The 12,541-nt window shown below is 48.9% G+C and overlaps 1 protein-coding gene across 1 annotated transcript in view; it reads left to right on the forward strand.

Moving 5' to 3' along the window:
- The window catches only part of EFL1 (elongation factor like GTPase 1), a 143,069-nt gene that overhangs the window by 99,366 nt on the left and 31,162 nt on the right, over positions 1-12,541 (forward strand). Inside the window, exon 16 of the mRNA XM_002721464.5 lies at positions 7,990-8,121. Coding sequence (XP_002721510.2) covers positions 7,990-8,121 — 132 coding nt within the window. The remainder of the gene's footprint in view (positions 1-7,989; positions 8,122-12,541) is intronic.

Genomic DNA, 12,541 nt, shown 5'->3' on the forward strand with positions numbered 1-12,541 from the left:
TATTCATTTTATTTGGAAGACAGAGAGAAAGGTAGATAGTAATCTCCCGTGCACTAGTTTTTTCCTGAGCCAGGTCCAAGCTGGGAGCCTGGAATTCAATCTGGGTCACCCCCGTGGGTGGCAGAGACCCAACAACTTGAGCCCCCAGGGTGCACGTTAGCAGGAGGCTAGAACAGGGAGTGAAGCTGGGACTTGAACTGATACTCCTTAGTATGTTGAGGCTATCTTAACTGGTGGGCTAAGCATCCGCCCCCTTCGGTGTATATTAAATTGCAAACAGAACTTTGCTATTGAAGTGCAATCAGATTTAAACTCAGGTTGTTCTCAATATATTTGTCCAGCAGAGTATTCAGAAGCTGTGTACAGGAGGTAATTCCTCCTCTGGGACATTTCCCACATCACCAGGTACTGGCCTCTGCCCTCCAAGTATCACTAGTAGGCCCCACCAGTTGCTGAGTCACCAAATGAGGAGCTATGCTGTTATTTAGGGTGCACTGCTGATACCCTGCTGTCCTATTTAAGCACTGCTCTGAGAAATAAGACATGGGACAGGTGAGCAGCACAGTGGGGCCTTCCTCGCTGAGCAGTGCGGAAGTTTCCTGTCACACAGCTGTAACACCTGCTCCCATCTAACCTGCTTTCTCTGCACAGGTTTGGTGCTGGTGTTTTCTTCACTCACAGCAATTGTGATTATATGAAGTAGTATCTTGTTTTAATTTGCTTTTACCTTATTGTTAATGAACTTGAGATTCTTGAGATTTTGTGTATTTTTTGACTGTCTGGGACCTCTGTTTTTTTTTTTTTTTTTAATGGTCTTCTGGAAACTGCTTCTGTTCCTTACCTGCACTCCTGTTGGTTTGTTTGCCTTTCCCCATGGATTTTTTTTTTTTTTTTTTTGACAGGCAGAGTGGACAGTGAGAGAGAGACAGAAAGAAAGGTCTTCCTTTGCCGTTGGTTCACCCTCCAATGGCCGCTGCGGCCGGCGCACTGTGGCTGGCACACCGCGCTGATCCGAAGCCAGGAGCCAGGTGCTTCTCCTGGTCTCCCATGCGGGTGTAGGGCCCAAGCATTTGGGCCATCCTCCACTGCACTCCCGGGCCACAGCAGAGAGCTGGACTGGAAGAGGGGCAACTGAGACAGAATCCGGCGCCCCAACCGGGACTAGAACCCGTGTGCCAGCGCCGCAAGGTGGAGGATTAGCCTAGTGAGCCACGGCGCCGGTCTCCCCATGGAGTTTTACTGGTTCTTTGTATGTCCTTACAGCTCTCTCGTAGACATGGCAGGCGTTTATGTGGCGCTTTCCACTTTGTTTGTGGTGCCTTGTTTGGGAATTAGCGTAGGATAGTGAGACCCAGGAGCCTGGGAGTCCTGTGCCTTCCATTTGCATGTTCACATCTAGGCCTCTGATCTGCACGGAAGTTATTTTTCTAGATGGTGTTTAGTAGCAGTGTAGGTACGTTACCTCATCCTCTTCGCTCACTGCTGGTTTCAGTGCTGTGTCTTGAACAGGCCCTTCTGCCTTGCCACCGTCGCCCTTCACTGGCCCCGCAGTGTCCGTTCCAGACCACCGCCCGCACTTCCGGTCCACCTTTTCCCCTGAAGTTGGCCTCTCCCTCAAGGAGGGAGTTGGAGTTGGACCTTGGTATTTGTCTTTCACCAGGTGCACGGCTAACAGAAGGAGCTCAGGGCCAAGGCCCTTTCTCTAGCTGCCTCCACTTGTTCAGAGTTTCCTTGGTTTTCTGTTTCTCTGGGCATTTCTGTATATGTGTGCTAATATTATTACATCTAGAAGTGACTCTGTTTTCTCTACGTAATTGGAGATATTTAAGGTCTAAGGAACCCAGTAATGATTTCCTGGTGTATAAAGCCATGTCTCCAGTTTGTCTTAACAATTTTCCAGCATTGGTTTCAATGATGCTAAGTATTTTATGTTCTAACATGCTGAATCTTATATATGTTTCCCATATTTTAAAAAGGTCATTTTTAGGGGCCAGCATTGTGGCCTGTGACACTGGCATCCACAGTCGCCTCACTTCCATCTGGCTCCCTGGTAGTACACCTGGGAAAGCAGTGGAGGATGGCCCAAATAAATACTTGGGCTGCTGCCACCAACATGGGAGACCTGGATGGAGTTCTAGACTCCCGGCTTCCACCCGGCCCAGCCTCGGCCATTGCGGTCATTTGGCGAGCGAACCAGCAGATGGAAGATCCCTCTCTGTTTCTCACTGTAACCTATCTTTCAAGTAAACCAATCAATCTCTCTTAAAATTTTTAAAAATCGCCCCATTTCAGTTGGAATGAAGCACATCTGACAAGAGCAGCGCTTCCAACCAGGTGTTGCTATATGAAATACAAATGTAGGGCAGTGGGTAGGATACAGAGCTCATACATGGGGCTGATCATGAACATGACTTTGTGCTTCACAAAAGTTGTTAAAAGGAGCTTGGGGCCAAGGCCCCCTTTTCTAGCTGCCTTTGTAGTTAGCTAATTAACCATGCAGTTCATATCAAACGCCGAAAGAAATTCCAAGTGTGATTAACAAATCTATTAATGAAACTGCCAGTATGACCTTTTTTTTAATTTATTTATTTGACAGGCAGAGTTAGACAGTGAAAGGCAGAGAGAGACAGAGAGAAAGGTCTTTCTTCCATTGATTCACCCCCTCAATGGCCACTACAGCCGGTGCTGCACCAATCCAAAGCCAGGAGGCAGGTGCTTCCTCCTGGTCTTCCATGTGGGTGCAGGGCCCAAGGACTTGGGCCATCCTCCACTGCCTTCCTGGGCCACAGCAGAGAGCTGGACTGGAAGAGGGGCAACCGGGACTAGAACATGGTGCCCATATGGGATGCTGCGCTGTAGGCGGGGGATTAACCAAGTAAGCCACAGCACCAGCCCCACCAGTATGTCAATTTTAACAACCATTGCCACTACTTCCATTCATTGCGTTAGGTTACAGCTGTAATCAGGCTCAAGTCTCCCTGATTCCTCATCAGCCTTAACACAAACACATACTGACCACAAAAAAAAAAAAAAAAAAAAAAAAAAAAAAAAAAAAAAAGTGCAGTTACACAATCCCCGAGAAGTGGAAATGAATGGGATGAGAATGTCTTTTCTACACCTGTCACTAAGGACACGTGCACCCTAACCCTCCACATCCTTGTCCCCATACTCCTGTGCGGCAGTGTCTCCACAAAGGCTGCCTTCTTTAGTTTCTCTCTCTGCATGATAAAGTGCAAAAACAGTTTCAGCTCCCTGACCTTGTTCTGGACACTGAGGGGCAAGCCTCTACCTGTTTCTCAGATGTGAGCAAAGACAGTAAGCATACACCTGTCTTTTGAAAAGAAAGCTCAAGTCTCCATGTATTCCTTTTCCCCCTTCACTGTAGTCTCCAGAGAAAAGGGCCCACTGATTATGATGTAGCTCTTCTAAGAGCTGCTCTCAGCTTCAGCAGTTCCTATAAGAAGAAAAACAAAATTATGACACAGCGATATCATTGCAGCAAGATTTTTTTCCCCCTGGGGCTTCCAGTAACACAAGAAGCTAAAGGGCAGTTGCTTTAATGGATTCGTGTGGTGTGATGGACAGGACTCGACCCACCTTCCAGAGATACTAGCCAAGCAGGCCATTCTAGTCGGATGGCCTGTCTGCTTCCCTTCCTTCATGACAAGAATTATAAAATGTGGATTCTCTGATACACTCTAGTTGAGACAGAGAGAGCAGGATCTGAGTTTCGGGAAAGGACACAGAACCAGAGCATACAGTGAGAGCCAAAGGACATGGGTGTCTTTGGATATCAAAGGCAGAGGAGCCTAGAGCAGAAGATTCTCTAGGCTCCCCCCAGGGACCTGCACTTTAGGAAAACCACCCCCTGGTTCACGCCCCAGATGGCCACAACAGCCAGGTGTGGGCCAGGCTGTAGCCAGGAGCTTGGAATTGTATCTAAGTCTCTCACTTGGGCTCAAGCACTTGGGCCATCTTCTACTGCTTTCCCAAGTGCATTAGCAGGAAGCTGGATCAGAAGCAGAGCAGCCAGGACTAGAACCAGCTCTCAAATATAAATATGAGATGCCTGCATCTCAAGCAGTGGCTTACCTGGTGTGCCACAACGCTGACCCCACAAAGTTTCCTTGTTTGATGCCAATAATTTTCTTTGATATGGCAATGAAAGAGCACTTTCCAAATCCAGCTTTTCCTGGACGCAGCAATGCTGCTCTCTGTCCAGACAGCTCACAGGCTCCCCTGAAATGCATCGTGTGTTAATGTTTATTCTGCCACCTTCCTCCCTGCCAACAGACTCTCATCTCAGATTGAGTCAACTGTGCACAGCATGTTGTTAACAAAAAAGTTCTTCCATAGAACCCCATCCATCGTGTCATGCCCCAAGCAACACTTCCACCTCCTGCCATACAAGACGCTCCCGTCAATATTGTTCATCTGTGGGGTTCTTTTTAAAGGACAGACTTTGGGACAGACTGGAAAAAATTGGGGCCTGACAGTGTTACAAAATCCTGGGTTTTTTTGATTGAGAAGAATGTGAAGGGGATGGTACCCAGCCCGGCAAGGGCCCCTGTGCCCAGGGGAAGGGCTCAGCAGTGGCGAGCACTTGGATGTCCTCTGTCACCCCAGCCTGTGAGACAGTGTGCAAGCTAACTGATCCAGGTTTACTTGGATCCGAAAGGACAGTTCCTTCTTAGTGTTTATGAAAAAATAAACTGGAATTCTTGGTGTCTAGCAAATTGCTTTTACTCCATATTCCTCAGCCTGTTCTCTTTTTCTGTCTCTCAGAATCATATGCCCTTTTTGATAAACATTAAAAAAAATTCCACCCTCTAACCCTTGAAACTGAAAATAAATTAAATATAATGACGAGAAACAAGTCAGCACCATACTCATTTTGGATTCCCCCCCTTGAGCTATTGCTCCTCCTATCCCAGAAATTCTGAAATGATTCCCCAGAGAGAATATGCCCCTTCTCTCCCAATCCCAGTTGGAAAACACTTTAGAAAATGTACTCTGTGAAAGAATTATTCCTCCTTAATTGTTACCATTTTGACTAAAGCAATGGAACTGAATATCACATGACTTAAGCAGAAAAAGAAGGAAATATAATTATGTGGACATTATAATAGTACCAATTATGTGTGCCAATACAGGAGAACAAGAGAGGAAATACATAAAAATAAAAATAGTGACAACAATAGAATGGCTCGGTTATGGGTTTGCAATTCTTTTTTCAGAATTGTACTTGATGGCATTATTTTTAAAACAACATGGGGCTGGCGCCGTGGCTCACTAGGCTAATCCTCCACCTTGCGGCGTCAGCACACCAGGTTCTAGTCCCGGTCGGCGTGCCGGATTCTGTCCCGGTTACCCCTCTTCCAGGCCAGCTCTCTGCTGTGGCCAGGGAGTGCAGTGGAGGATGGCCCAAGTGCTTGGGCCCTGCACCCCATGGGAGACCAGGAGAAGCACCTGGCTCCTGGCTTCGGATAAGCGCGATGTGCCGGCCGCGGCGGCCATTGGAGGGTGAACCAACAGCAAAAGGAAGACCTTTCTCTCTCTCTTTCTCTTTCTCTCTCTCTTTCTCTCTCACTCTCACTGTCCACTCTGCCTGTCAAAATTAAAAAAAATAAAACCAACATGTATGTTTCAAGCTGTGTTTTGAATGAATATCAAATTGTGCACTTAATAATTATCTCATAATATATCTAGAAATTCACAAAGTGATTTTTAAATCATTTTAATTTGACGTGCCTAGATCCCTTGGTAGTCTTTTTCCTAGATTTTAACATTAAATTAAAAAAAAAATAAATACAAAACAGTGGCATATAGAGCAGGTGGTAGAATTTTTACTCACTTGGTAACAGAGCTTTTCCCATGAGTTTTGAATCTTAACTCGGAAGGTTGTAGTATTGAGCTCCTTCTTTTCTGTTTTGGGGGCAGTCATAACCAAGTTAACAGACTTGGGCATATCTAAATAGCAAGAGTAGATTCGGTTATTGGAGCCGCAAAATGGAAACCAGAAATTCCAAGCGACAGTCTTTAGAATACTCCGGCCCTCTGCATCCTGTGTCCCTGGTGACGCGAGGGGAAGAGCAGCATTGGTCTTTGCATTGAAACCACGCGCTGTGCATGTGCAAGAAGGAAGTGCACGCTGGTGAGAGGTCAGAAGACAGTGGATGAGTTTCCTGAGGGAGTATTTACTGTGGATCTCCCTGAACACCAGGCCTCCCAGGAGATGTTATTTCTGAAAGACATAGACCCAGATCTGTGACATCATGGTTCCAGTGGGAGATGCAAACAAGAAGCCATGGCCAGGCAAAGACCTCTGTGTGCTGGGCCACAAGGTGCAGTAGCGGGCAGTTTAGACGTTGACCAAAGTAGTCCACTGGAAGCCTGGGGGACGCTTAACTCAATGGAAACCGGAGTCTGAAGAGAGCACGCTCAGTTGGCCGTGGAAGCTTTTGAAATCCTGTCCTGAGCTGAACAGAGACAGGACTGATGGTGTTCAAGGGTGAGGCAGGACAGGGTTCAGGGATCTGACAGAGGCTGGCAAAAGCCAGGTGCTGGTTGGTGAGAGTGGAGAAGCACATTTCCCCTGACCCTTGGAGGCTGACCTGAGTGGGGCAAGACAGGGTGAGGCTCTACCACCAGGTGGTGAGCAGTGAACTCTGCAGCCTTCCACACTGCGTGGTCTGACAGCAGGAAGCCTCTCACGGCCTCCCCGCACCTTTGCCTGTTCTATCCCCTGGGGGCAGGAGAGCTGTTCCCTTTGTTTCTTCTCTTCCGTGTCTCTAAGCTCAGATGCAAACGTAGATGCTGACCGAATAGTTGTCACCCTTCCCTGAAGCCACCTCCCCCTCGTAGTTTCATCCTCACGCTGACCCAGAAGCACAGAAGTGGCCCTTGTGCGTGTTTCTTAGTTTGTTCCAAAATGTTGTCTTCTCACACTCTGGGTGTGATTCCATGTGTCCCGCATCTCTCCTCTAGAACGTTCTCTCTGCATCCATCAGTCAGGAGCCTGAACTTGAGAGTGGTAGTGGCTAGGATCCTCCTCTGAAATCAGGGTGGCATAAGGGCCCCTGGGGTCATGACCTTCACATAGTCTGAGTCTGAATTCCCTTTTCCCTTGTGCAGTGGAGCTGGCAGAAGACTGTTTCCGTGAGAGACTCACGTCCATGAAATGATATTTTTAAAAAATCAGAGATAGGCTGGCGCCGCGGCTCACTAGGCTAATCCTCCGCCTGCAGCGCTGGCACCCCGGGTTCTAGTCCCGGTTGGGGTGCCTGTTCTGTGCCGATTGCTCCTCTTCCAGTCCAGCTCTCTGCTGTGGCCCGGGAGTGCAGTGGAGGATGGCCCAAGTGCTTGGGCCCTGCACCCCATGGGAGACCAGGAGGAAGCACTTGGCTCCTGGCTTTGGATTGGCACAGCGCTGGCCGTAACAGCCATTTGGGGGGTGAACCAACGGAAGGAAAACCTTTCTCTCTGTCTCTCTCTCTCAATGTCTAACTCTGCCTGTCCCCCCCCAAAAAAAAATCAGAGTTAAAATTAGAAATATTCAGTTTTCAGACAGAAGTATCCAGAAATGGTCTTTTCTGTGGTCGAATTCGGTAAATATTCGCCCAATGTGATGTACTAGGACTTGTGTATCTGGAAAACAAAAACTGGAAAAAATTTTGCATTTTTTGTCAGCTGCAAACAAAATAACTTCAAAAACTTCAGAGGAAAATGATATTAAAAATTAAGTTTATTTGTGTGAAAAAAATTTTTGGAACTCATGCATAGATTTTTCTCAATGCACATTTTCCACAAAATGTTCTAAGTACCCTCCAGGACTACAAAAGACACAGCATTTTGTCTTTTTCTCCACCCCATTCCTTGCGACGTTTTGGAAGTGTCTGTGACATGCACACTGTGTTGATTCTGTTGGTTTTCCCCGTAAATTCAGAAGCTGTCGTCCTATAATGACCCCTATGTGTCTTCTCCCTGCAGGGATAGGAGGCCTCCAAGACTTTGTGCTGAAGTCCGCAACGCTGTGCAGCCTGCCTTCCTGCCCACCCTTCATCCCCCTCAACTTCGAAGCCACGCCTATCGTGAGAGTTGCCGTGGAGCCGAAACACCCAAGTAAGATGATCCTGTGTTTAAGAGCGTGTAACTTCCATCCTACTTTCTTTCTAAGTCTATGCATGTGATATTTGGTTCCTCGTGATCTGTTTCGGCAACTCTCCAAAGGATATCTAACCCATATCTTGGGAACAGGGCAGGGTCAGGTGCTATGCCATCCCGGGACACCGTGTTCTTGTCAGTGGTAGAGACGGGGTTATCTCTGCGTCTCCGCAGCCCTGTGACCATGGCACAGGAGGGTGGCTCAGCAGAGCTTACGTTTAACGTGAGAGCGTCTTAGCTGGAATCTTACCCAGCTGCTTGCTTGAGAATCCGTCACTGGCCTCTTCCATCGGTTGTGCTGCGTTCTCTGGTCTTTGGGTGTTTCCTTTCTGTTTAGAAACTGCTTCCTGCCCCCTTCCCACTGGCTGCCGAGGCATCCCCATAGTCCCGATCAGAAACTAACAAATCCCTAGTCTTCGGCGAATGCCCTTTTCCCGGCCAGTCCTTATTACTGCTTCTGTTTGGCTTCCTGTGGCTTTCCCTAACCCCTTTTCCTCTGTGACCTCACTGTTCCGTGCTTAGTGTTGGGCACTGAGGAGCCGTCAGACTGTGCTTTAAGGAAGCCGACAAGCAAAGGCATAAAGCGCTGGTTCTCTGTAAGGAGACACACAGCGGCTTCTCTCTCCTGCACTGCGCATCCCACCGCTCCCCAGGTTGAGGCCTTCTAAGACTCACCCTCCCTCAGGTCCTAAGACACGTCCTTAGCATTTGTGGCTCCCTAGAACCCTGGAGCAGATACTTGGAGGACTGCTCCTCTGGCTCGTGGGCCAGTCCTCGTGGACATCCATCTGCCTTGGGCCTCCGAGACGGCGTTGCTTCCTGAGCCCTCCCCGTGGGCTGACGCGGCACCCTGCCTGCCGCAAGGGCTCGCCCTGTTCTGTGTGAAGCCCGCTTCCTCCCTGTGTGCTTGCCCGGATGCTGACCCTTCTCCTGTTCTGCCACTCAGCTGCATCCACACAGGCACAAGGAAGCTCCATCTTAGCTGTGCCTTTGAGTTGGGCAGCCCTGAGTTTCTGGTGCACATGCATGTGTCCTCTCATCCTGGACAGATCCATCGTTACTCCTGAGCAGGACACGTGTCCCCAGGCCTCTTCCTCATGACGGATGAGGTTGATTGGTCCTAAGGACAACATTCTGTCCTCTCGGAAGGAAGCAGATCCTGAGTGTTTGTTCTCCCGTTTTTCTATCTCACGTTTCTCCAAGCCAGGGTGAAAGTGTCATGGTGGGCACCCTCTGTTCCACACCCACAGGGTTTACCCAGAACCAATACAGAGAACTCACAGCTGTCTCAGAGGCGTTGTCTGGTCATCATTGTCCCTTCATGCTAGGGATTAAACATTGATTATCCGTTGAATCCGTTGAATCTCTCCCTAGGGAGTGGCGCACACATTGGTGTCTTCTACGCTGTCAGGTTTACTTGTCGAGCACACATACAAAAATCGATCCTAGCGAACGTGTGAAGTTAGTCAGTACTGCACTTCACTCACGTCGGGCGGGGAGCGCAGAGTCCACTGCGTGGGAAGCTCCCTTCGCTGGGCAGGCGGCCGTCAGGTTTGTCGGTCGCAGTCCCCCCGACCACCTTGCTCACAGTCACTGAGGCAGAGTGCTGCGTGGCTGCTGCCAGTTGGCACAGGTGGACACCTGCTGCCCTGCGGCCAGTGGTGCTGGTGCACTGTGCCAGAGTCCTTCTCCGCCTTTATAGGCCGTGTTCGGGTAGAGTTGTCTCCCTGTCCTTAAGTCCATGAGTCTGTCTGCGTTTGAGATCTCTCTTAGGCACTGAGCCCTGATTCTGTGCATGTGCGATTGGTAAGTCCTTCACTGATGGCATTTGGCTTCTCCAGATTTCAGCGTGGAGTCACTCAGGTCAGTCTTGTTCGTGCTCTGTGCAGGGCTCGTAGTCTAAACTCGCTGGGCCCCCTTGGTGAGGGTAGAGGATGGTGAGAGTGGAATGTCCAGTGAGGCAGGAAGCTGAAAGCAGGAAGCTGCGGCCTGCGTGTGTAAGCAGCCCTTTTGCAAAAGTTACGTTCTGAGGCCATCCCAGTGACTTGAGAACCTCCCATGAGGCCGACCTCTCAAACCCCATTGGTGGAGTAAGTTTCTACCCTCCCAGTGCCAGCAGCACAAGACTCCGGCTTCCGAGTTGAAACAGCTGCGTGGCTGAGGGAGCCGCATCCTGTTCCGGGCAGAGGAAGCCATTGTGTTCACATGATGGGAACTGACGCACAGAGAAGTGAATTAACTTGCCCAAGACAATAGTTAGTAAGTGCCGCTGGCGGGATTCAGACCTCTGCCTCAGAGGTAACTGTTTCTCTTCACTTTTAGGACTTCAGGAAACCCGGTTACCTGAGACCAGAGTCGCTGGTTTCCAGAACCCTTTCATCCTTTACCCATCGTATCCAGTTTGAAAAAAAACAAAAAACATTTGAACCCTGTGTTTACATAGATACATCAGTTTTTTAAAAAGATATTTATATTTGATGGCTGGTGCCGGCTCAATAGGCTAATCCTTTGCCTGCAGCACCGGCACACCGGGTTCTAGTCCCGGTTGGGGCACCGGATTCTGTCCCAGTTGCCCCCTCTTCCAGTCCAGCTCTCTGCTGTGGCCCGGGAGTGCAGTGGAGGATGGCCCAAGTGCTTGGGCCCTGCACCCCATGGGAGACCAGGAGGAGGCACCTGGCTCCTGGCTTCGGATCGGCACAGTGCGCCAGCCGCAGCAGCCAGTGAGGGGTGAACCAACGGAAAAAGGAAGACCTTTCTCTCTGTCTCTCTCTCTCACTGTCCACTCTGCCTGTCAAAAAAATAAAAATAAATATAAATATATTTATTTGAAAGATTGACAAAGAGGAAGAAACAGAGAGAGATCTTCCTTCCATCCACTGGTTCACTCTGCAAACGGCTGCAGCAGCCAGGACTGGGCCAGGCCGAAGCTAGGAGGCAGGAGTTCTGCCCTGTTCTCCCACATGGGTGGCAGGGGCCCAAGTACATTGGCCACCTTCCTCTAGCAAGAAGCTGAATTGGAAGTAGGGTAACCAGATCTTGAACTGGAAATCTGATAGGGAGGTGGTGTCACAAGCTGTGGGTTTACCCACTGCACTACAGTGCCAGCCCCAGATACATGAATTTTTGTGCTAATGGTTCACATACATTATGAAGGACACAAAAATAGAAAATTTTAGTTATTTATTTATTTATTTTAACAACAAGCTCTGGCAAGTTTTTTTTTTTTTTTAAGATTTCTTTTATTTATTTGAAAGGCAGAGTTACAGAGAGAGAGAGAGAGATATCTTCCACCTGCTGGTTTATTCCACAAATGGCTGCAATGGCAGGGCTGGGCCAGGCCAAAGCCAGGAGCCAGGAGCTTCTATCCAGGTCTCCCACGTGAGTGGCAAGGGTTTGAGTACTTGGGCCATCTTTCACTGCTTTCCCAAGAACATTAGGGGAGCTGGATCGAAAGTGCAGCAGCCTAAACGCAAGCCAGCACCCATCTGAGATGCTGACATCACAGGTAGCGGCTTAACCAGCTAAACCACAACGCTGGCCCCATCTGGTAGGTTTTATTAAGGAAACGTTCACGTGGTTACTTTTCAGCAGTTCGTTCTGGCATGTTTCTGATGGTATCAGGGTCACCGTGGATCGGCGTAGCCAGTGTGCACGCTCTGTCGTGTTCTCCACACACTGTGGCCAGTTTGCTGTTGTCACCACTGTCATGATGGGCGCCAGTTTTGGCCAGCACGGTGTAGTTCTTGATTTTGGACTTACTCTGTGCTGGGCCGTTTTTGGTGAGGCACACGAGTTTCCTTTGCCTTGTCTCATCCTCGTCGGAGTGTGCTTGTACCCCAGCACGTACTCCCACTCTCCGTGACAAGCTGGACCCTCGCGTTGACTCCAGTGACCCAGTGACTCTTCCGTCTTCTTTGTGGCCACCAGTTTCCTGCTTTAGATGCAGAATGGCCCCCAGCCAAGAGCAGCCACGAAGATGGAAGGTCAGCAAAACAGGCAAAAACAGAAAATTTTTCAATGAGGGTGTAGGTGTTTGAGGAGTGCCTTTCAAATAAAAAAAAAATGGAATAGCTAATTTTACTTGTATTTGATAGAGATACACACAATATATAAGGTCTGTGTCACAATATAATTGAGTTGTGATTGTGGTTTATACTTGTGTTACTTAACACGTGACTACAGAATTTGGTGGAGTGAAACTACAATGGCCATTTATTTTTTTTCAGACTTTCTTTGGTCAGAAGTTTGGAAAGGGTTCAGCTTGGTGTCTCGGGTGTCTCTGAAGCAGTTTCAGTCTGTTATCACGTTGGGCTGTGTTCCTAGGTGGTTCGCTCATGTGGGCACACAGGTTACTGCTGGCTATCGCGCAGGGGGCCCC

Source organism: Oryctolagus cuniculus, chromosome 12, assembly GCF_964237555.1.
Source record: "Oryctolagus cuniculus chromosome 12, mOryCun1.1, whole genome shotgun sequence".
Lineage (NCBI taxonomy): Eukaryota > Metazoa > Chordata > Mammalia > Lagomorpha > Leporidae > Oryctolagus > Oryctolagus cuniculus.